The 23,964-nt window shown below is 38.0% G+C and overlaps 1 protein-coding gene across 1 annotated transcript; it reads right to left on the bottom strand.

Moving 5' to 3' along the window:
• Nucleotides 1-1,745: 1,745 nt before the first annotated feature.
• LIN7C (lin-7 homolog C, crumbs cell polarity complex component) lies at nucleotides 1,746-23,900 on the bottom strand. The gene is made up of 5 exons (XM_039367106.1): nucleotides 23,775-23,900; nucleotides 15,903-16,021; nucleotides 14,359-14,430; nucleotides 10,141-10,350; nucleotides 1,746-5,524 (listed from the first exon to the last, which is right to left on the bottom strand). The coding sequence occupies exons 1-5, from the start codon at nucleotides 23,809-23,811 to the stop codon at nucleotides 5,369-5,371; spliced, it is 594 nt and encodes a 197-aa protein (XP_039223040.1). The 5' UTR covers nucleotides 23,812-23,900; the 3' UTR covers nucleotides 1,746-5,368.
• Between the last annotated feature and the right edge of the window lie 64 nt (nucleotides 23,901-23,964).

Here is a 23,964-nt window from a genome sequence, read left to right as displayed (position 1 = left end):
ATATAAATATATAAAGTTTTTAAAAATAATAGCTAAAATTGCTCACCTGCTTAATAGGAGCTAAAATTGCTCACTTATAATTGCTAAAGAAAAGTAAAGTGGCAGGCTCGTTTGAAATAAAGGTTTGAGGATACACACGTAGTCCTCAATCTATGACAACTGAGTCCAAAATTTCTGTTGCTAAGCGAGACAGTTGATAAGTGAGTTTTGCCCCATTTTATTACTTTTCTTGCCACTGTTGTTAAGTGAATCGCTGCAGTTAAGTTAGTAACATGGTTGTTAAATGAATCTAACTTTCTTACTCTTTTGTCAGGTCACAAAAGGTGATCACATGATCCTGAGATTCTACAACTGTCATAAATATGAGCCATTTGCAACTTTTGATCACATGATCATGGCGATGTTGCAACGGTTGTGTGAAAAATGGTCATAAGTCACTTTTTTCAGTGCCGTTGTAACCTTGAACAGTCACTAAATGAAAGGTTTTAAGTGGAGGACTATCTGTATGCATATGAAGCATACCTTTGTTTCAAACAAGTCTGCTACCTCTGCTTTCTATAACAATTAGCAGGTGAGCAACTTTAGCTCCCGTTCTTTTTTTAAAAAAGTCCACGCATAGCCTGGAGCAGAGGTCTTCAAACTTGGGCCTTTTATGACTTGTGGACTTCAATTCCCAGAATTCCTCAGGCATTCCTGGCTGAGGAATTCTGGGAATTGAAGTCCACAAGTCATAAAAGGCCCAAGTTTGAAGACCCCTGGTCTGGAGTAATGGAATGTAAAAGAAGTTGAATTCAATTATATCACCAGCAGAGAAGTTGAAAACTCTGGACAGAGACTCCCAGAGAAAAGGCAAGCAATGTTTAACTCCGAATCATACTGATTGAAGCAGTTTCTCAAGTTCTTAAAACACTACAAAAATTAACCAGATGGGCCCCTTTGCCTCATAAGTGGCAATCTGTATGGCCCCTTACAAATTACATGAAAGGGAAAAACCTTATTTAAAGATGCAGGTCTCCTTACCACATTTCTGTCCTAATCTATGCATAGTTGAGGGAGGCAGGAAATTGTTAACACAAAGGTTGTACTAGGCCAAAACATTGCTTGCTTTTAGTTTGCCAATATCCAGCCAGTTGCCAAACAAGCAAACAAACCACAGCTTGGCATATATGAGCTCAATGAACCCTGCCAGCACAACACTGAGAAAATAGCATTGGTAGGTCACTGTTAATTTATACAATTCCATTCCCCCCCCCAATTCTATTGATCATCCTTTGTAGAGGAAGAAGTTCCCTCAAACTGATGCTGTTAAAAAGACTTAAGACACTCAAACCTTGTGCCATGCTTTCAATACTTCAGAAATAAAACATAAAAGATTGGGTATTTTGTCACTCTGAAGTACAATAAGCATGAAATTAAAATGTCTATACTAATCCCACCATTATCAGTACAGGAATGCCGTATTAAGTCAGAAGAAAGCAGCTGTAGTTTGACACCAGTGGCTTTCTTCTAAGCTGCTCAAGTATCTATAATCAAGCTCAGAAAAATGATATACTTATAACTATACAAAGATTTTGAATCCAAGCTAATGTAAATGTAATCCCAGTGTTTTATAATGGTAGAGTTATAAATGTACATTTGATAACTGTAATACCTATAACATTTATAGTATTTTATACCCAGAGCAAATGTGTGGCGGGAAGAATATTTTTTATTTCTGATAATAAAACAAGTTGATATAACAAATACGAAATTTCAAATTTTTATTTTCAAGTTCCTAAAAAACAGGGCTGTGGACAACAGCAATAAATACATAATGACTATACAGAGTGTTTAGTTTTTGCTGGTTAAATTATTGCGTGTGCACATATGTCAATACAGTGTAGTCAATGCATGTGTTCAGTGACATTAATTTCTTGATTCTTGATTGTGTAAATTTAATCTGAATTTAAAAATGACAGTTCAATCTTGCCACGGGGTCCCACTTATGAAATATTATGGATTACAGCAATTAAGATAGATTTGGGTGAATCTTTCAGTTTCAGTTTAATTTTAAAGAATATGATTTTGTCCTGCCCTGTAGTACTCCTTTTTACTTGCTCCTTGCTGTTAATAATTCATAAGACAAGAGATTTTTGTCATTGTCTATTCTTTTCTACAATCATGATTTAATCTCACATGGTTTTTTTAAGGACAAGCCCACAAAACCCAAAAAGAAAAAAAGAACACTGACTTAAGAACTAATTTTCGGATTGCAATCTTATGTTCGTTGAATGCTACTTCCAAGTAAGTTTGTGTAATATTATAAAACTTTATAGCAGTCCTGGCTACTCCAAACTATTTATTTAGAGTAATAAAGCACACTGCTGTGTTCAACACATGAATACATTTTATAATAGCCTTTATCTCATTCTATCCTTCTCTTGAATATAGTAAACTCCAACATAAATCTAGTTGTATAAAATTAAATTATTTCCTGACTGGCCCCAACTATTTCGCTTGGTCTTACTTAATATTGCTTCATAAAAATATACAATTAAGCCTCATGGTTCTACAGACTGTTTCCTGCTGCCAGCTGCAATTCAATGCTGTCTTACCAAATTGAAAAATCATATTTCAGTAACCTCTACTCTATTATTCCAAACACATAATTGCTAAATGCCAAGAAAGCATTTACAATTACTTGTACCAATCTCTACTAATTTTTTTATAGGATCACCTTATTAAACAAGATTATGTTGACATAGAAAGAAAAGACTATTCCTATGACCTTTCATATTTTACCAATGTTCTAGTCATTCAGAAGATATTATCAGACAATTATTCCCTTGGACTATAACAGGGGTGTCAAACTGCCGGCCTACTGGCCGGGTGCGTCATATGGAAGCCACGCCCACCCCATTGCCGGCAATGGCAAAACCGGCCTGATATATTGCGCGACATCATGTGATGTCGCAAGTTTGACATGCCTGGACTATAACATCCAGCAGACACTCAGGCAAATGTTACATAGATATCAAGGATTCTTAAGGTGCAAACTTAAAATCTTCTTTTAGGTGGGAAGATTAACAATTTTATCTCAGTCAAGGAATAAAGCTGAAGAGAGATGACAAAATGGTGAGGGAAAGAACAAAGATCACATCTCTACCTCATAACCAAAACTTTAAGGTAGAGGTTATGAGGAAAACAGAAGAATATTCTCTGCCTCCCTCATGCTTAAGATAGTGGCTTCATGATTTATTTAAAAATATCAAAAGGCAATGGAGAAAAATAAAATAGAAAACCAGCTAAGATCCAATTTATTGTATCCAATGGTCTTCATTTTCCAGGGAGCAGAGTCAATGGCCAAACTCAATGTGCCAATTTTGTGAGAATGTTAAGGCTCTTTGATAACTGATATTTTAAAGTAGAGATGCAGAACCAAATATCTAAACCACTGGATTTACACCCCTCCCCACGTGACACAGCACTGCCAGTGACTGGAACTGGTAAGAACTGCAGCTTAACAATGACCAAAGACAAATGAGGTTTCCATTCATTTGAAAGTCCCACAGGTAACCTAGGGGTCTAACCGCATACTGTAACTCTAGCTGCTAAAGACACTTTATCATGCTAGGCCAGGGTTGTCAAACTGCCAGGCCATGGGCTGGATGCATTATGCCAAAACCACGCCCATCCCATTGCCGGCAATGGAAAAAAAGTTGCGATACGTCACGACAAGTCACATGACGTTGCAAGTTTGACACCCCTGTGCTAGGCAGTGCATGCTTTAAGACAGAGACAGCTTTAAGAATTTTAGCCTCTTGCTGTTTTGAAACAGAGCATTGCTTATTATGACAGGAAGAGATAGGACTGCTTAGACTAGTCCCGGCCACCATTTTCTTCATAATAGTTCAGTAGTCATTAATAGCTTTTTTGTACACTACTGGTACTAGGCCTGTTTTAAGACAGACCACAGAAAAACGTTTCTACTAAAGGCTGTGAAAGCAGAAAAGTTACCTAGAGGGGAAAAAAAACCCGTCAGATCAGTATTATTTAGTCTAGAATCACACCAACAGTTTTACACAATCTTTAAGTGTTATCTTTTCCTACAGGGGAGTATCTTTCAATGTTAACACTTTTTTAAAAAAAATCATATCATTTCTTAGGTTTTTTTAGCTGCACTCTGGAATCAGCAAAGAGCATAATGATTGAACTTTGTATGTTGTAGAAAACATTAGAAAATAATTCAGAATCATTCCTGAAGTGGATCTTCAACATTTTTTTCAGTGAAAAACTACCCTGATAGAATCGAGAAAATTCAGCATTCCTTCCCACACTGACCATCTTGATAATTATGGAAAGTCTACAACAGGACATCAGTACAGTATCATTTTCCTGGTTGTGCTCCCTAGCCAAAGATCATGTTCTCTAGCACTTAGAGGTAAGGTACATCCAACAGTGATGATAATATATAGTTATCATAATTATCAGAAGCACAAACTGTTTTATCCTCCAAGAATAGCACTGGTAAACTATATTTAGATAACTGAATTACAAGAGAAAAATTATTTTTCTGCACTGCACGTAAATATAACCCTCCTCAACAGAAGTACAAAGCTCTGCAATTTTGTTAAATCTTTAGAAATCAATACAAAGGTATAAATTATTGGAATGCTTACTGCTAGATTTTAGGATGTTAAGCACTGAAGTTTTAAATAAGAGATCACCTGTTGCAAAATATTCATAAAACAAGATTAGGTGTCAAAATTGTCAATAACAATATAAAATTATGACCAAGAACATGCATAAAAACTTGTTCATCAAAAATACAAATTGTACTTAACCATACAATTATGACTTTTTGCATGAAGATGACACATTTTCGTGCCAAGATCTGTATTATATCTTTTACTCAAAATAAAGATTTTATCTTTTAAATAAAGCCAAATAAAAAAATTACTAGAAAAACAATGATACAAATGCTGAAACTAGCTTAATTAATTTACAAATTTGTTTTTATAAGTACAGGTTTGAATTTTAAAGAAGTATTTGTAAAATCACATAGTTATAAATGTTTATGTAAACTTTTCTTTTGAAAACATTAGAATATTCAAAGGATTTGTAAAAGACCAACATATTAATGAAATGAACATATTTAACTAAAAATGTTTCCATGAATAGAACAAATATCATACTTTTCCTTGAATTATATGCAGAGTTGCATCCATCTGAGTCTGTTAGATAATATCCATCTGAAGAAGAAGCAAAATCCTTGCCCCATTTCCAAATATGAATTTTGTAACACCCTATAAAGTAGATGTGCAGAAGAGCCAGAAAAAAATCTACTGTAGGCTGTCAGTATTCCTATAATACTGGATATAATTCAGCATTAATTCTGTTGCCTGCGTTTTGCTGATCTCATTTTTTCAAATCGTGATTCCATCTCTTCCAGGACTTTGGGTGTATAGCGTACAACCAACTTAACTTTTCCTTGAGCTGCTTTGAGCAATTCTACAGCTTTTTCATGGTGCTCCCCTTCAACACTCTGAAAAAAAAAATACATATATATGTTATATATTTCATTAGTATGTATTCAACAAGTATTCTAAAATTCAAGACCGTTATTTATAAGATTTATGTTTCCTTTATCATACATTGTCTACTCCAAACCATTCCAAATTAAAACAGTGTTTCTCAAACCCTGGTCCTGATGTTATTAAGTAGCCCACACAATGTTTTTTCATCATCATCACAGCCCGTGTGATTGCGTTCATTTCCTTAGACGCACACTATTGCTATTTCCTTTAAAAGACAGGTATGTGCCTATCTTTCTACCCAATGTGTCATTTTCAAATTCTATTCAAGTACACATATTGTAATTGAAAATGAAAGTTATAAATTGTAATTATGAAACAATTAATATTCTCATTCTTAACTACTGATGTATCACAGAAAAATAAATAACTCAAAACCTAGTGTTAATTTACAGGTGGAATCAGAAAAGTAAATTTTATAAAAATTCAAACTAAAATATATGTGAAGCAAAATTTTTATAAGTAAAAAAGCTGAATTTTGGATTTAGAAACAGATAATATAGTGAGAGACAATCATTTTTCATAAATAAGCTTTCTACAGTTGCATACAAAAAAATAAGAAATACAAAAGAAAATTAAGAAAATAATAATATAGCAGGTATAGAAGTTTGAAAACCCAGTTTCAGTTATACTTTTTTTAAAGAGAAAATTGTTAATATCTGATAATTGATTGATTCAATCTTTGCCTGTAACAACCAGGTAACGACAATTCTACAGATAAGCAAATATACTTTTAACCTTTTAGAATGGGATTCTCCTGTCTGCTTTCAAGACCACATATGCTTCTAAACATCTTTTTATTTATTTATTTATTTATGAGACTTATATACCACTTTAAGTGCAAGCACTCCCTAAGCGGTGTACACCAGTAAGCAATGTATATATATATTTACATTGCCCCCAACAATCTGGGTCCTCATTTTACCTACCTCAGAAGGATGGAAGGCTGAGTCAACCTTGAGCCGGTGAGATTTGAACCGCTGACCTGCTGAACACAGTCAGCTAAAGTGGCCTGCAGTACTGCACTCTAACTGCTGCGCCACCTCGGCTCTGTATTTATTAAAAGTTTTAGAAATTTTTTACAGTATATAACCCAAATCCCTCCCAAATCTTTTTGGATAATTGAAAATAGAGATCATTCTTGCCAATCATCAAACCCAGAAGGAGTTCTATTCTGCTTTAGAGGCTGTGTGGCAGCCAGTGACATAGATAATATTTTCTTCTATTAGCTAGACAATATTGTGCCAATAAAAGAATAGATTTAATTACATAAACAACCCAATTCTACTGACCTTTCACTAGGCATTAGAAACCTGATTTTCCATCCAGTTTAAGACCCTGATAGTTTTTGGTTATATTGATTGTGAGGCATTGCATTATTATTGGTTGCTATTTATGTTATTTATGTTTTTAATTGCAGATATTATTTTTTAAATTTTGTTTTGTTAGCAGCCTACAGTCATGTGTATGAGATGATCAGCTATATAAATTTGTTTAAGTAAATATAGTTAAGTAAATTTAAGTAAATATATTCTAGTAGCATCTCCTCACATAAGTGAAACTTTTCAATTTTAGCAAGACAACAATGTAAAAAAATATCTCCAAATCAGATATGAAGTTGATATTCTGAGTCCTGCAAGGAAGGGTGAAAAAGAAAATCCAAAAGCAAATATAGAAAGATTCTCATAGCTGGCTACTTTAAATATTTGAAAGTTATTACTTTTGCAAAAGGAGAGGTTACAAAGTATTGATTAAAAGGGTGTCCAGAGTTCTACACCTGCTATATTCACACATTCCATATTTTAAATCTGTATACCCTTGCACATAAATTGTTACATATACATCCACTTCTAAATCATGCCATGCTTATACTATGCAGAAGGTTGTCAACTTTTGTTCTTTGAAAACTTAAAATTTGACCAGAGATACCTAACTTTTGATGCACTATGTACAATATAAACTAATTAAATGCAAGATGATTCTTTACAATCCTAAAGATGGTTAATCTACTTCCCCACAATATTTCGTAACTTCACTGCTTCATCATTATAGAAGCAGCTTGTCTGTTAAAGTCAAATTATAAATGGAACCAAAACAGAAAAGGCAGCAGAGATTGTAAGCATCTGAAAAAACATTCTAATCAACTGAGTATCAATATGAAGGTCTGGTTTGATTAGCTAAAATGGATCAATTGATATATACAGTCAAGTCCAGAAATATTGGGACATCGACACAATTCAAACATCTTTGGCTCTATACACCACCAAATGGAGCTGGAATGAAACAAACACAATGTGCTTTAACTGCAGACTGTCAGCTTTAATTTGAGGTATGTACATCCAACTCAGGTGAATGGGTAGGACTTACAGCAGTTTGCATATGTGCCTCCCACTTGTTAAGGGACCAAAGGTAATGGGACAACTGGCTTCTCAGCTGTTCCATGGCCAGGTGTGTGATATTCCCTCATTACCCCAATTACAATGTGTAGATAAAAGGCCCAGAGTTCATTTCAAGTGTGCTATTTGCATTTGGAATCTGTTGTTGTCAACTCTCAAGATGAGATCCAAAGAGCTGTCACTATCAGTGAAGCACGCCATCATTAGGCTGAAGAAACAAAACAAACCCATCAGAGAGGTAGCAAGAACATTAGGCGTGGCCAAAACAGCTGTTTGGAACATCCTCATAAAGGAACGCACCGGTGAGCTCAGCAACACCAAAAAACCCGGGAGACCACGGAAAACAACTGTGGTGGATGACCAAAGAATTCTTTCCCTGGTGAAGAAAACACCCTTCACAACAGTTGGCCAGATCAAGAACACTCTCCAGGAGGTAGGTGTATGTGTGTCAAAGTCAACAATCAAGAGAAGACTTCACCAGAGTGAATACAGAGGGTTCACCACAAGATGTAAACCATTGGTGAGCCTCAAAAACAGGAAGGCCAGATTAGAGTTTGCCAAACAACATCTAACAAAGCCTTCACAGTTCTGGAACAAGATCCTATGGACAGATGAGACCAAGATCAACTTGTACCAGAGTGATGGGAAGAGAAGAGTATGGAGAAGGAAAGGAACTGCTCATGATCTTAAGCATACCACCTCATCAGTGAAGCATGGTGGTGGTAGTGTCATGGCGTGGCCATGTATGGAACTGGTTCTCTTGTATTTATTGATGATGTGACTGCTGACAAAAGCAGCAGGATGAATTCTGAAGTGTTTCGGGCAATATTATCTGCTCACATTCAGCCAAATGCTGCAGAACTCATTGGACGGCGCTTCACAGTGCAGATGGACAATGACCCAAAGCATACTGCAAAAGCAACCAAAGAGTTTGTGAAGGGACAGAAGTGGAATGTTATGCAATGGCCAAGTCAATCACCTGACCTGAATCCCATTGAGCATGCATTTCACTTGCTGAAGACAAAACTGAAGGGAAAATGCCCCAAGAACAAGCAGGAACTGAAGACAGTTGCAGTAGAGGCCTGGCAGAGCATCACCAGGGATGAAACCCAGCGTCTGGTGATGTCTATGCATTCCAGACTTCAGGTTGTGATTGACTGCAAAGGATTTGCAACCAAGTATTAAGAAGGGAAAGTTGATTTATGATTATTATTCTGTCCCATTACCTTTGGTCCCTTAACAAGTGGGAGGCACATATGCAAACTGCTGTAAGTCCTACCCCGTTCACCTGAGTCGGATGTACATACCCTCAAATTAAAGCTGACAGTCTGCAGTTAAAGCACATTCTGTTTGTTTCATTCCAACTCCATTGTGGTGGTGTATAGAGCCAAAGATGTTTGAATTGTGTCAATGTCCCAATATTTCTGGACCTGACTGTAGATAACAATAATGTACAACAGCAATCTGATTTAATTGTGCAGAGAACAGCTAAACCTTTTTAATTAGGGATAGTAAAATCAGTTTTTTTCACTGATTTAGTTCTTTTTTGTTTATGTAATAAAAATTAAAGTCCTATATATAACTATAATATTTAAATATTACTACATACACGTTGTATCAATATTCTGACATTTTGATATATAGCATCAATAAATGAATTGGGAAATATAAAAGCATATGGATAACTTGCAATTAGCACACTTGTTTACCTTGTACATAAATCTAGATGACAATCAAATTTGTAATTAAAGACTGAACTTTTAAAGCATGCCTGACTCAATTTTATCTAAAAGGACATTCTGGGAGGTAAATTAGATTAAAAGAAAATACCGGATCTTAATGATAAAACCCAATATTGCTAGAATAAAGAAGTCAAACATTTCAGCTCCTTCATTTTAAGAATAATGGTGGATTTCTTAATGTTATTCTAATAAAACCATAGTTATTTTTTTAAAGTACATAGTCAAATGTCTTATTTTTAAGTTTAAATGTTACTTCATAAAATGTCCATTTTGAACTAACAAATTTATAAAATTTCTCAAATACAGTTATATTTCCCCCTGAGCATTTCAATTGCAAACTACAACCACCGTCAAATAGTTCATATCCTCTTAATGCCCTCAAGCGGTCACACTTAGCTACTACAAGTGGAAATTGAATTCCATCCCTACCACTCCGTTTACAGAAAGAAGTTGGTCTCCACGCTTCAATCCCCCGTGTCTATCAGCAATACCACCTGGGATAATTCGGGATATATAGATTGGAGAATTTTGCTCCTTGCCACCCATGATGTTGAATCCAAGCCCTTCGTCTGTTTTGGGAAGTTCGACGACTCTGGGATGTGAATGACCTTCACTGGCGGCAAAAGCAGCAACAGTAGCCTATAAAATCCAGAAACCTCCAGTTTATCCTCCAGTTCATTGGATGTATTCATTCTAGCATCATTTCAATGTTTCTTGAAACTGGAATTGGTCAAAATGCATGAATGGACTGCATTCTGAGGAAAGTACAAATCAGTTAAACATATTCACACAAAGTGTCAAATAATTCATTTACTATATTTTGTTAAAAAGCATGCAGTGAAGATGTTTCATAATCCCACCTCCTCCCCATTATGCATTTTGTTCCCTCCCTTGCTATCTTAATTTTTAAGTCACTTTTAATGTTAATATTACTTTAATGTTTTAAACATTGTTTTAATGTTTTATCTTGGGGTGTTGTTGTGTTTTTGCCTGTAAGCCACCTAAAGTCATCTCTAGACAAGATGGATGGTATATAAGTTTAATAAATAAATAATAAATACATGAATGAGAACCCTTGGTCTACTTGCACTTTTTGAAGTGCTATAGTTTATTACACAAGCACATTCTTTATAACAAATACAATGTGATATACTTTAACTTATTTTGGAACAAAGTACAAGATGTTTAATAAGAAACAGGCACAAGTGGATTAATAACAAATGTTCCAGAGCCAGACTGTATCTTTCATTCTACTCTGCCCTTTAGGATAGAAAGATCAGATTCTGCTACAGGTAGTCGTCACTTACTGACTGCTCACTGACCACTTTGAAGTTACCAAGTGCTGAAAAAAATAATTTTATGACTAATGCCTACATTTATAACCTTCCCAGCATCCCTCAATCATGTAATTACTATTACAGCCAGTACACGATGTCCTGCAACTGACCTATTGTGTTTTTTTTCCCCTTGCACAAAAAGAAATTGAAGATGAAGGGATTACAAGACAGTAAGCAGGTACACAATGGGGAACACATATGGAAAACAATGTGCTGGTGCCAGCAGCTGAAAGCATACTGTAACAGCCCAATATATTCCCATTGTATTCCTGGTTTTTTTTTTCTCTTCCCTCGCAGAGCGAAGAGATTGGAGATGAACTGATTACAAGAGTAAAGAAACACACAATGGGGACTACCTAAGGCTGTTTGTGTAGCACACACATGCAGCCACCAGCCCCAACATCTTGCTTTCAATATGTAATCCCCACTATATGCCTATATACTTTCTTGTAATCTCTTCCTTCCCAATGAATGTCAATACAAATGTTAATTTCCTTCCTGTATATTATCCCAGTACCAGGGTGAGTATTCAAAAGGATATCAAAAAGATATGAAACTGATTAGTCTTGGAAGTTTGGAGCCAGAAAGCACAGTTACAGATATGTGATTTCCCACTTAGCGACCGCTTTGCTTAGCAATGCCTTGCAGATCTCAATTGTGATCATTAAATAAGGACTACCTGCATTCAACACTATCCTACTATATATGTCTGTGTGATACGCACAAAAAGAACCAATCCAGCAGGAATGTGAATTAGAAAGTATCAGGCATGTAACACCTTTATGTAAATGGATTAGTAAATATTAACTATTACAGTTCATTATTTGGGGAAAATTTAAAAAGGACAGTTCAATATTTATTTATTTATTTTCAAATATTTATATGCCGCCCAATCCCAAAGGACTCAGGGCGGCGTACAAAGTTAAAACAATCATAAAACAATAAAATAATACAGTCATACCGCGAGTCCGATCATATCCCGGCCCCCCGGGGACATCAGCCCCAGGCCTGCCGGAACAGGAAAGTTTTAACGGCTTTCTTAAAGGCCGGCAGGGTGGGAGTAGTTCGAACCTCGGGGGGAAGTTGATTCCACCAGGTCGGAGCCACCACAGAAAAGGCCCTTCCCCGAGGGCCCGCCAGCCGACATTGTCTGGCCGACGGGACCTGAAGGAGGCCCAATCTATGGGACCTCACCGGTCTCTGGGAGCTGTGCGGCAGAATGCGGTCCTGTAAGTAACCTGGCCCTATGCCATGAAGGGCTTTGAAGGTGATAACCAACACCTTGAATTGCGTCCGGAGACCCACAGGAAGCCAGTGCAGCTCGCGGAGGATAGGTGACACGTGGGCGTACCTTGGCGCGCCCACAATCGCTCTCGCAGCTGCGTTCTGAACCAACTGCAGCCTCCGAACGCCCTTCAAGGGTAGCCCCATGTAGAGCGCGTTACAGTAATCCAGTCTTGAGGTGACAAGGGCATGAGTGACTGTGAGTAAAGCCTCCCGATCCATATAAGGTCGCAACTGGTGCACTAGGCGAACCTGTGCAAAGGTCCCCCTGGCCACAGCCGATAGATGTTGTTCCAGATTTAGCTGTGAGTCCAGGAGGACACCCAAGTTGCGTGCCTGCACTGAGGGAGGTAAATTTGCCCCCCCCAGGACTAAAGATGGACCATCCAGTTGGCCTTTGGGAGGCAAGACCCAGAGCCACTCGGTCTTGTCAGGGTTGAGTCTAAGCCTGTTCACCCCCATCCAGACCCTCACATCTTCCAGGCACCGGCACATCACGTCGACTGCTTCACTGAAAGGACACGGGGTGGAGATATATAATTGGGTATCATCCGCGTACTGATGATACCTCACCCCGTGTCGCCGAATGATCTCACCCAGCGGTTTCATGTAGATGTTAAAAAGGAGGGGGGACAGGACCGAGCCCTGAGGCACCCCATGATCGAGGCGCCTAGGGGTCGATCTCTGTCCGCCCGCCAACACCGACTGCGACCTGTCAGAGAGGTAGGAGAACCACCGCAATACGGTGCCGCCCACCCCCATCTCTCCGAGACGACGCAGAAGGATACCACGGTCGATGGTATCGAAAGCCGCTGAGAGGTCAAGAAGCACCAGGATAGAGGAATAACCCCTATCCCGGGCTCGCCAGGGGTCATCGGTCAGTGCGACCAAAGCAGTGCTGTAACCGGGCCTGAAACCAGATTGAAAAGGGTCCAGATAATTGGTTTCATCCAAGGATTGCAAGAGTTGAGACGCCACCACATTCTCTACAACCTTCCCCACAAAGGGGAGGTTGGAGACGGGACGAAAGTTCTTCAAAACAGCTGGGTCCAGGGAAGGCTTCCTTTAAAGGTTGTGGGAAAGACCCCTCCATCAAGGAAGCATTGATTATCGCCTGGAGCCAGCCTCGTGTCACCTCCCTACTGGCAGAAACCAGCCAGGAGGGGCACGGGTCCAATAAACAGGTGGCGGCATTCATTGCCCTCACGGCCTTGTCCACTTCATCAGGGGTCACAGGCTCAAACTCGCTCCAGATAACATGACTAAGACCAGCCCCTGGCAACTCGGCTGGCACTGCCCAGTCGGAGTCCAGGTCTCTCTGAATCTGAGTGATTTTGTCTGAAAGAAACTAAACAAACTCCTCAGCTCTCCCCTGCAAGGGTTCCTCCGCCTCCTCCACTTTAAGAAGGGAGCGGGTCACCCTAAACAAGGCGGCCGGGCGAGATTCTGCGGACGCAATAAGTGCGGAAAAGTGAACACGCTTTGCCGCCCTTATCGCCACTAAATAAGTCCTAAGATAGGCTCTTAATAGTGATCGGTCAGATTCAGAGTTACTGGCCCTCCAACGTCGCTCTAGACGTCTCTTGTGGCGCTTCATCTCCCGGAGCTCCTCAGTAAACCAAGGCTCCCTCCGGGGACCACCACCACAGAGAAGTCGCAAAGGCGCAATTCAATCCAGGGCCCCGGACGCCGCCTCATTCCAGGCCGCAACCAGGGACCTGGACGAGTTGTGGACAAGGGAGTCAGGTATTTCCCCAAGCTCCTTCTGGAACCGATCTGGGTCCATTAGGCGCCTGGGGCGGAACCACCTAGTCGGCTCCCTCTCCCTGCGATGGGGGAGTGGTGCTCTGAAGTCCAGCCTCAATAGGAAATGATCTGTCCATGACAAGGGCAGCAGCACCCATATACTGAAACTATTATTCACTGGGATATATTCATAGTTTAATAACTTAATTAGGACTTGCTAAAAAGAGTCCACTTCTAAATACTTTTTTTCATTTGTTGGCACAATTAGTAGGTCTCTTACCTTTGCTGTAGCATTAGCTCTCACTTCTGGGCTACTGCTTATGTCCACAGTCTCATACACATGTTCATATACCTTTAGAAAATAAATAAATAAAATAAAAATAAATAAAAGTATTAACATGTTTTAACTAGATAGGGATCATTAAGAATATATGCAGACTGTGAAATTATATTATTTTAAAAATCCAAATGAATCCTGACATTAGGTGTTCTAGCTCTTTGCTTCTAGCAGATATACATCCTGCTCATAACATTTTAAGTGGGGAATTTGTATTTTGCCATCTAATATAGGTAATCCTTGAGATACGACAGGTCACTTAACGATCAATCAAAATCTAGATCCCACCAAAACTACATATGATCTTGTTTTAAAATTACAATGGCTGCAGCACCCCTATGATCATTCACTGTTACAGCCGACCATGGAACGCTGCAATCCCCCCTCTGCCTCCCCCCCCTCTCACACTGATGGAACCCCGCAAACCCCTTGGGCTTGCACCCCATGGCTCCTGGAAGCAGCTACCATTTTCAGTGATCCAACAATTCCTTGTGGAAATGGCTGCTTTCATATTTTTCAGCTCTGACCAGCTGGATATCAGGAGACCGCAAACTTCTTCTGACTCTTTGTTAGCCTTTGGGAAGCCAGCTGCCTGAATTCAAGGGCAACAGCTTCAGGCCCTCCAATCTATATCCCATTTAAAAGCTCCTTTGCTAAATTTACTGCATGCCTGGAAAGATGGTGACAAAATCTGTAAGCTACTTATCTTCATTCCAGGCTGAAGAATAGAGGAAAGGAAGCAAGCAAGCAAAAAAAAAAAAAAAAAAAAATCTTTCTGTATCATGTGTGGAGGAGCTGAAGAAAAAGTTCAGCCCTAAAGCAAAAGTATCACAAGCACAAACGTGTAGCAAATGGCCATGGCAGAAACTAAAGGGAATCAGACAGACAGCAAACAGACAGACAGCAAAAAGCTTTCCAAAGCTTGGAAAGCTTTTTGCTATCTCACTTCCTTAAATAAAATACATTTAGCAAATGAGATTTTTTTTTTAAAGGATAGTGACTGGAGGGAAGAGGTGGAGATTTTAATTTCAGCAACTAATTTTTTTGTGGGGAGGGAATAAACAAGTCTGTCCCTCCCAACTTTTTATTGAAGAAATGTAAGTTTCTGGTGGAGGGAATGGGATAAGCAAAGGAAAGGTTTTAGAGTTGGTCCTGGAGTTGCTGGCTTCCCAAAGGCTAGTAAAACCCAGGACAGTTTTGTAGTCTCCCAATGGGCAGCTGATTGTGGCAGAGGCCCAGCCCACAAACCGGCCATGCACAGCGGCTGGAATGCAGCACTCGTCCCTAGCTGAGCTCTTTCCCCCACTAGCCAGTTTTTTTGCTTGCAATGCTTTATGGACCCAGCTAGATGGAAGGCTCCCAGGGCCTCCCCCACCCATGACCCACACATTGCAACCAATTGTCACCACTTGCAAACGTAATGGGCAGGCTCCCTTAGGGTCAAAGGTCAAGGACTACCAGTATATGCATTTCAAAAATAAACTTACCTCCCTTACTGCATTACAAAATTCACTTTGAAGGACCCTTTGTAAAGCCTGCAATTTTTGAGGGGGTACCTCGCCACTCCTTTGCAACTTTTCCAGCAACTCAATAGCTCGGCAAATATCTGGAGAAAGATATAACAAAACGATGTGAGCTACTGAATTTTACACAAGTAACATTTTTGATGTCTTGACATGGCTGCCAAAAATATGCTATTTAGCAACAAACCATTTCAATTATATTCAAATCTTCCCTTTACAAAGCAGCTTCTGTATTTCCCATTTTCAAATTAATGAGTTTTAAACAAAGCCTAGCCAACTATTTTTCTGAATGGTTTTTCTCCCCATGATGTGAATATATCTATCAACTTTCACAATTTCTATAATATCTCATAAGGGATCTCCCTATCATATTACCCTGTTCATTATTTTCATAACTAAGTTTTGAAAAAGCTGCAACAAGTTAACAGGCTTTATGGGTTTTTATGGATTTTTTTGTTTTTGTATACTACTCAATATCCATTAAGAGTTGAGTGTTTATAATAAAGATAAATAATCACAATCATTCAATATATATTTCTTTGAAATTCAGATCCATAATGCAATAATACTATCCAAACATTCTTATTAATCTTCTACTTGATTTGAGCATTCAAGATAGGATTGCATTCCAAACATAAAAATGCACAATATTCCTTTAATTGAAGATGATATCCTATCTTTGTGTAAAATATTTCAGCTTGTTTGAACGTATCTATACTTTAAACCAGTGGTTCTTAACCTTTTTGAACGAATCGCCCCCTTGAGCCAATGAGGAAGTTGTCATCACCCCCCTCCCCTAACATAACTTCTCAATCACAACATAGGAAATAATTCTTCAATTTATGCAAACACTTTTTTTTGTTTTCTTTAAAATTGTCATCAAGACATATCGATGCAAATAATTTATTTCCAGTCTTTTCCCCATATCTCCAATATTCTGGCCAATGGCGCGCCATTGTATGGGTAGAGGCTGCTGCACAACACGCATGAAGATAAGCGATGCGTATTCACATATGTACAGCGTTCTGTCCTGAAGCTAGCTGGAGGAACATTTGAAAACACAATTCAATCCATTAATAGCGATCATCTGATGTTTTGGTATGACAGATATACAGCGATTCACTGTACAAAAAAATCTCAAAGGTGTCCCCAAAACTTCTCGCTCCATCATCCCCATATTGCCCCCTTTTCATTCCTTCGCCCCCACGTTGCCCCTTTTCGTTCCATCGCCCCCTTGAAAAATGAAATCGCCCCCTGCGGGGCAATATCGCCCAGGTTAAGAACCACTGCTTTAAACAGCTGTAACTTTTTTTTGAATTTCTTAAATCCAATCTATTCTCAAAACAGCAAAAGAAAGATGAGGTAAACTATTGGAAATTCTTCATGGCTGATCTTTCAGCCATTCAAATTTTATTTCATTTTTTTTAATATGGTCATGAAGGAAAACACACCACTTCATCTCAAATATAAATTTTATCCTGGCTGTGCCCAATAGTCACAAATTTAAATAATGTGGCTTGGTGGCTTATATTCCATTTGGAGAAAAATCCAAAATAATGCAGAAAAATGTGTGCAAAATGTCTTTCTAAGGAATACAAATTGGAAAGAGAATTTGTTCTAAATAAATATCCCATGTTTTAAAAAGTGTGAATGATCTCTGATAAACAAAATATAGATACAAGTAATGTACATCTTACTGAAGCATAGGGAGAACAAAAAATGTATTTTCTACATGGATTAAGATAATTCCTATAATAGAGCTATCTTAAAATCAGAAGCCTCTGGTAAAGATAGTACCCACTATATTTGCTGCAACATAATTAACAAAATTAAAAAGGAATATTGATGGTAAAATATCTGACAGAATTTCATCATTGTCAAACACTACCTAATAGTTTCTGTATAAATCCTTGATTCTATTCATTATGACAGGCTTTGTTTTAGAGCAGGAATGGGTAAGTAATATCCTGCCTTTGGTTGGTAAACCATTTTTGCAATTCCTAAAGGCCCCTGGGATCATTTATTTTATTTAAAACAGAGTAACCACTAAAATTAATGACCACAGTGGCCACTAAAATTTTTATAGACTGAGGAAATGGAATTCAGCAACATTGGATAAGTAATCTTTCTACCATTTTCTAATTCTAATTATAGTAAATAACTTGTAAATGTACTTGCTCAAAAAATATTTTCCCTTCTTCAGTAAAAAATAATGTACAATTTCAGTTCATGATCCAAGCCAGAATGACTATCATCATCATCATCATCATCATCATCATTTTAGCCATTGTCTATCCACTGCAGGATGAAGGTCTCTTCCGCATGTTTCCAGTCTTGAGCTTTCTTTTGCCAATTGGGCCCGCAATACTTGCTGATGTCATCGATCCATCTTGTTTTAGGTCTTTAATGGATATTTTTATCAAGTGGGATCCATTCTATGACTGCCTTGGTCCACCTGCCATCAGTTCTTCTTGCTGTGTGACCAGCCCATTTCCAATTCAATTCTTTTACTCTCTTGATGATATTGTATACTTTTGTTTGTTCGCTAATCCATGTGCGGGTCTTTCTATCTTGTCTTGTAATGGTGAGCATGTATCTTTCCATGGCTCTTTGCGCCACTCATAGCTTTTATATTTATTGTGAACTGGTTAAATAAGATGGATAATTTCTAGTGGATAAATCTGTAGGCCAGGGGTGTCAAACTGCCGATCTGCTGGCTGGCTGGATCAGACGGAAGCCACGTCCACTCCAGCTCCGGCAATCCATCCTGTTTTAGGGTCTCTTTTGTGGATGCCTTTTATCAAGTGGGATCCATTCAATGGCTGCCTTGGTCCACCTGCCATCAGTTCTTCTTGCTATGTGACCAGCCCGTTTCCATTTCAGTCCTTTTACTCTCTTGATGATATCGAATACTTTCATTTGTTCTCTAATCCATGTGTGGGTCTTTCTTTCTTGTCTTGCAATGCTGAGCATGTATCTTTTCATGGCTGTTTGCGCCACTCGTAGCTTTTGTATTGATTGTGAGGTTAGTGTCCATGTTTCATCAGTATATGTTATAACACACAGCCCACACTGATCAAAAACTTTTCAGGCATAGGGGGAGGTTGTTCTTGAAATTTACACTTAGCTTGCCAAATACCTGCCAACCACATTTAACACACCATTCAATTTCCTTTATTGTAGCAATTTCCATTGAGATCCATTGGCCTAGGTATATGTAGTGGTCTACTACATCTAGTTCTTCTCCGGATATATATATTTTTCTTTCTTTGGTGAATTTATTAAACACAAGCTGGCTCTTTTTCAGGTTTATTTTTAAGCCAAATAATTCTTCTTTGCGCAGTTTTTTTTTTTTTAAAAAAAAAACCAGGATGATTGCAGCTCCAAATACATGTTACTCAATTCACATTTAAGTTAATACCTTAAAGAATTATAGTTCTCAACTTACAACAGTTCACTTAGTGACCATTATGACACTGAAAAAAGTGACTTTTTTCACTGTTTTCCACACTTATGACCCTGCAGCATCCACAGAGTCATGTGATCAAACTTTGGATGCCCGGCAACTGGTTCGTATTTATGACAGTTGCAGTATCCCAGGATCATGTACCTTTTACGACCTTCTGAGAAGCAAAGTTCAGTGGGGAAGCCAGATTCACTTAACAACTGTGTTGCTAACTTAACTGCAGTGATTCACTTAACAACTGGCAGGAAGGGTCGTAAAAATGGGGCAAAACTCACTCAACAAATGTTTCACTTAGCAACATAAATTTTGGGCTCAACTGTGGTCGTACGTTGAGGACTACCTATACTACAATATATGCCAGGGTTTATCATGTCTCACATTTCAAGATCTTTAGATCTTTAGCAAAAACTGAAGTGGCAAAAGGATTTTAATATAATAAGGCTCTCTGTTTCCTGGAATAAAATGTTTTGCAAGCAACTGCCAGAAGTTTAATTACTGGGTATGGAAATCATTAACTTTGCTAACCATCAAAACAGCTGAGCAAAACCAATATTTTCCACATCAGTCTTGGAAGATTAGAAATCAAAACATAGAGGGTTCACATGACACAGGGCAGGCCCAACAGCTGAGTCCAAGCATCATATTCTTGTTTAATTTGTCCTGAGTGACTGAAAAGCAAATGATAAAATGCTGTCCAGAATAAATATAATTACAATAAGCCACTATAAGACTTCTATAATCTCAAAAGCTGTGACAGTCCTTGTTCTCTAAATGTACTGACAGCTACTGATAAACATTTCATAAGATATAATCAGAGTAACCAAGCTTCTTAACCACTTGCAAATGCTTTTCTATTAAAATTATGACTTAAAAACTGGCACACTTAAAAACTTCTGAGAATGGTTACATATAACATTAAGAACAGTGGTTATTTATAGATTTCTTTGAATTTTGCACAAAAGAAAGTTAAGGAAATGTGCAAGTTTTTATTTAGATAGTCAATCTTTAGTGACAGATTGTGATTATATTGGGAAGTTTACGTTTCCTTTTTTTTTTTTTTTTTGGTGCCTTTTCACAAAATTCTTCAAACTGTTTACAAGCCTTTTTAAATCCAATAGAAGAAAGTTATCCAGGTCACTCTGTTAGTTTGTTATTTTATATCCTCTTAATTATTAAGAAATCAGTCAGCTTCTTTTGTATATCCACCATAACATCTATTTCCATGCTATTGAAGCTTGTCATTTTTAAATCCACTTTCAGATTAGTCTTGATCTTAAAATAATAGAAAATACTTGTAGCTTGGGTTTTCGATTTTGGCTGTTGTTTATTCTCCAAGGTTGTTTCAATATAATTTCTGAATGTTTCGTTACCAAACTAGGTAACATCATCAGCAGTTTTTTCTTGTCTTATTCTCCTTAGCTTAGTCTCGATTTTGTCAGGTAAAATCTGTTCCTCTTCCATAACCTCTTTTAAAACACAATCTATAAAATTATTAAAATGATCTCTTGGGTCCATTGTTCAAAAATGTGCATCAGTATGTCTAATGTTAAAATATTTTGCTCCATTCTGTATTTGAAAGTTGAGTTTAAGTGTTCTTTTACTTTAATTGTATTTTTTTTAAATTCTTTCTAGTTGCCTAGAAAGTGTCCAATTTTTAAAGCCTTTATCTTATTTTTTATAAAAGAATTCAAAACAACAGCTTCTTTGGAGATTCTCAAAAGAAATGAAGAAGTTTCTTGGATGAGAAGTGAAACATTTTCAAAGGAAAAAAAAACAAGCAAGTCCAGTTGCCTTTTAGAAAGAGCATTTTTGGTCAAAACAACAGTATTTTTCCATGGGAAAGTTTCTTTATAATTAAGTCCAAAATCTTATTTCAAATCCATCTGAATCCTTGGTCCATTTATAACTTCCTAATTTAAACTTGTATTTGAAACTTATTTTGCTAAGGGTTGAAGAAAACTCTTATAGCACTGTAAAACTTATTGATCCAAAGGTTCCTAATAGGTTCAAAGCAGTTAACAAGCAATTGTGGAAAATTATTAGAAAGTATGCAAACCCAGTGTCCTTTCAAAGATGCTGTGATCTGAGCAACATGGTTATTCCCTTGCCTTCAGAGCTCTAAAGCTGCCAGGAGACCACTATGTTGCAGTCTCTTTGCGAGGAGCCCTCGTGAGTAATCTCAAGTCTACCTCCTGATCCTTCATTTCACCATGGATGTTAGTTCTGCTTTTTGCAGAGCCATTTTCAGCCTGTGATTTGTTGGAAGTTCTAATCCTCTAGGACAGAGGTTTCCAACCTTTTGGGCACCAGGGACTGGTTCTGTGGAGAGAGGTTTTTCCACAGATCAGAGGGTGTGTGGTTTTGTGTGCTGCCTACATCTCCTGGATGGGCTTTGCTGTTTGTGCAGACCGGTTGCTGGCATGCCATGGCCCAGAACTGGTCCACAGACCGGAGGTTGGAGACCCCTGCTCTAGGAAAATAGATGTTGTAATCATAAAGCTTGCAGAAGAGGCAAAACAGAAAACAGTAAGACCTTCATATCAGTTTCAATTTAAGACGCTTCATTTATATATTTGTGATATTTTGAAATATTTTGGAACTAAAAGGTACATTCAGTGATAAGTTTAGAATAAGATTTGGATCTAATTAGTCTTGAACATCTGACTTTGTAAATATTTTGCCATGAGGATAAAAGGTGGAAGACTATTTATTTTTAGTTTCTTCGAAAAAAGTCAGAAATGTACCAACATTAAAAAAGTTGTATTAGGATATGCTATCTAAATTGTGAATTTGGACAAGCTTCCTAATTCAAAGCTTTTCTAAAGAAATCTGAAAGGAAAATAATCTAATATTGTTCTTTAATCCTTACTTGGCAGTTCACTTAATGGTTTGCTTTTACTGGATGGAAAAATGCAAAGCAAAGTCTAATAATGCCCAGGCGTTGGGGCCAGGATGTTAAAACATTGGCGCTCTTACATTTGAATGTATACATGGGAACCAACTTTTTTACAGGGGCCTTGATCTAAATTGTTTTCTTAGTTTTTAATAAATTTGACATTTTATGTAAGGGTAATTTTATATAATTTGCCACCCAGAATTTCACTGGTGAGCCATGTACATTGGAAAAATGTTAACTGAAGTAAAATTAAATGTTCTAGTTCAACTTGGATGCATATACATATTGTTAGTTCAGAAATGACTGGAGATATTTCATTTTTGGTTTCCAACTCTTTTCCTCCTTGAAAGAAATAATTTTAAAAAATCTTTTATCATCAGATAAATGTTTAGAAATTATGTTATAATACACTATTTACAACAAATGCATTACCTTTAAATTTTACATATAGTAGTTATAAACACATAATTTGGGATTAAGAATACATCTACATTTTATTCACTCTATGTTTAAAATATAGAAGGAAATAGGATCTTCATTTGACTTTCCAAATATATGCATATGAATTTGGCTAACTACAAAATGAGGATCCTACATGTTAACAATTTTTTTTCTTGGCTGAAGAGTTAATTGTGCTTTTTATGAATGGATCAAAAAGTGCCTCCAAACCATACTTTCTAATTACTTTACCCTTACTAGAACGGGTTTCTAGAACATTATATTCATCTAGCTGATAAACCATCTACCAAAAGAACTTTATATGGATTAAGCTCAGTTTATTGTCAAGATTTGAATATTTTTGATTTTTCAGCCTAGCCTACAACCTGGTTCTTCTTGAAGGCTTCCCTTCAATATATGGACCAGACCAGACCAGACCAAACCAAACCCATGCTTAAGTTCTGAATTGAAACAAGGTTGGCCAGGGGTGTAGCCAGAGCATGTCCAATCTGACTCTTTTAATATTGTGGGTGTGGGTGTGTGGCCTGCAACGGTGTGTGAACCCATCTCCTTTGATTCAAGCTCATTAGATTCTATAAACACCCAAAAGGAGTTACTGTAATGCCACAACTAAAGTTAATCGCGTTATATACCAAACGGCCTTAGATAAAATGAGGCAGCTCCCCTAGGTCCATCATTGATGGATATTTGAAGGTTAAGAGAATCCTCTTTTACAACGCAAGCTTTCATCGAGAGTGCCAACCTCACGACCCTTCGGCTATTGTTGGATTACAACTCCCACTCTACGCGGGTGAGAGAGCTGATACGGGCTGTAATTCCTATCAGCATCTGGAAAGCCACCCCTCCTCCTTCACGCTCAGGATCTCAAGCACGGTGGAGCTCAAGAGCCCCCCCACCCCCAATCGCTTTCATAGACACACACAGCAACATACACAGCCTTTTAGTCGGTACTTCAAATTCCCCACCCGTCCGGCCCACTCCCGGAACCACTCATTGCGCTGCCTCTCTTTCTCACCTCGCTCCAGCCGCACTGGCTCCCCCAAGGCCGCCATCTTCCCCTCCACCTCCTCTCCTGCCCTCAGCTGCTCGTGCGGAAGTGACGTCGACGGGAGGCGTTGCTGTTTAAATGACGCGAGGACTGGCAAGGTAAATAGAACGGTGGGACGCTCGAGTCGCTTGATACCTTCTCTTCCCCTTTGTCTGCA

This window comes from Crotalus tigris, unplaced genomic scaffold (genome assembly GCF_016545835.1).
Source record: "Crotalus tigris isolate CLP2741 ecotype Arizona unplaced genomic scaffold, ASM1654583v1 scf7180000020579.960993, whole genome shotgun sequence".
Lineage (NCBI taxonomy): Eukaryota > Metazoa > Chordata > Lepidosauria > Squamata > Viperidae > Crotalus > Crotalus tigris.
Note: the sequence above shows the minus strand (reverse complement) of the source record. Positions and strands in the feature narration are given on the sequence as shown.

What these genes read in the sequence shown, in the direction of transcription:
- LIN7C (XM_039367106.1), bottom strand. Translation starts at nt 23,811, where the DNA reads ATGGCGGCCTTGGGGGAGCCAGTGCGGCTGGAGCGAG. An exon ending in GCCAGTGCGGCTGGAGCGAG is followed by an intron (nt 16,022 to 23,774) that starts GTGAGAAAGAGA and finishes ATCTTTCTCCAG; the next exon opens with ATATTTGCCGAGCTATTGAG. An exon ending in GAGCTAATGCTACAGCAAAG is followed by an intron (nt 10,351 to 14,358) that starts GTAAGAGACCTA and finishes TGGATTTTATAG; the next exon opens with GCTACTGTTGCTGCTTTTGC.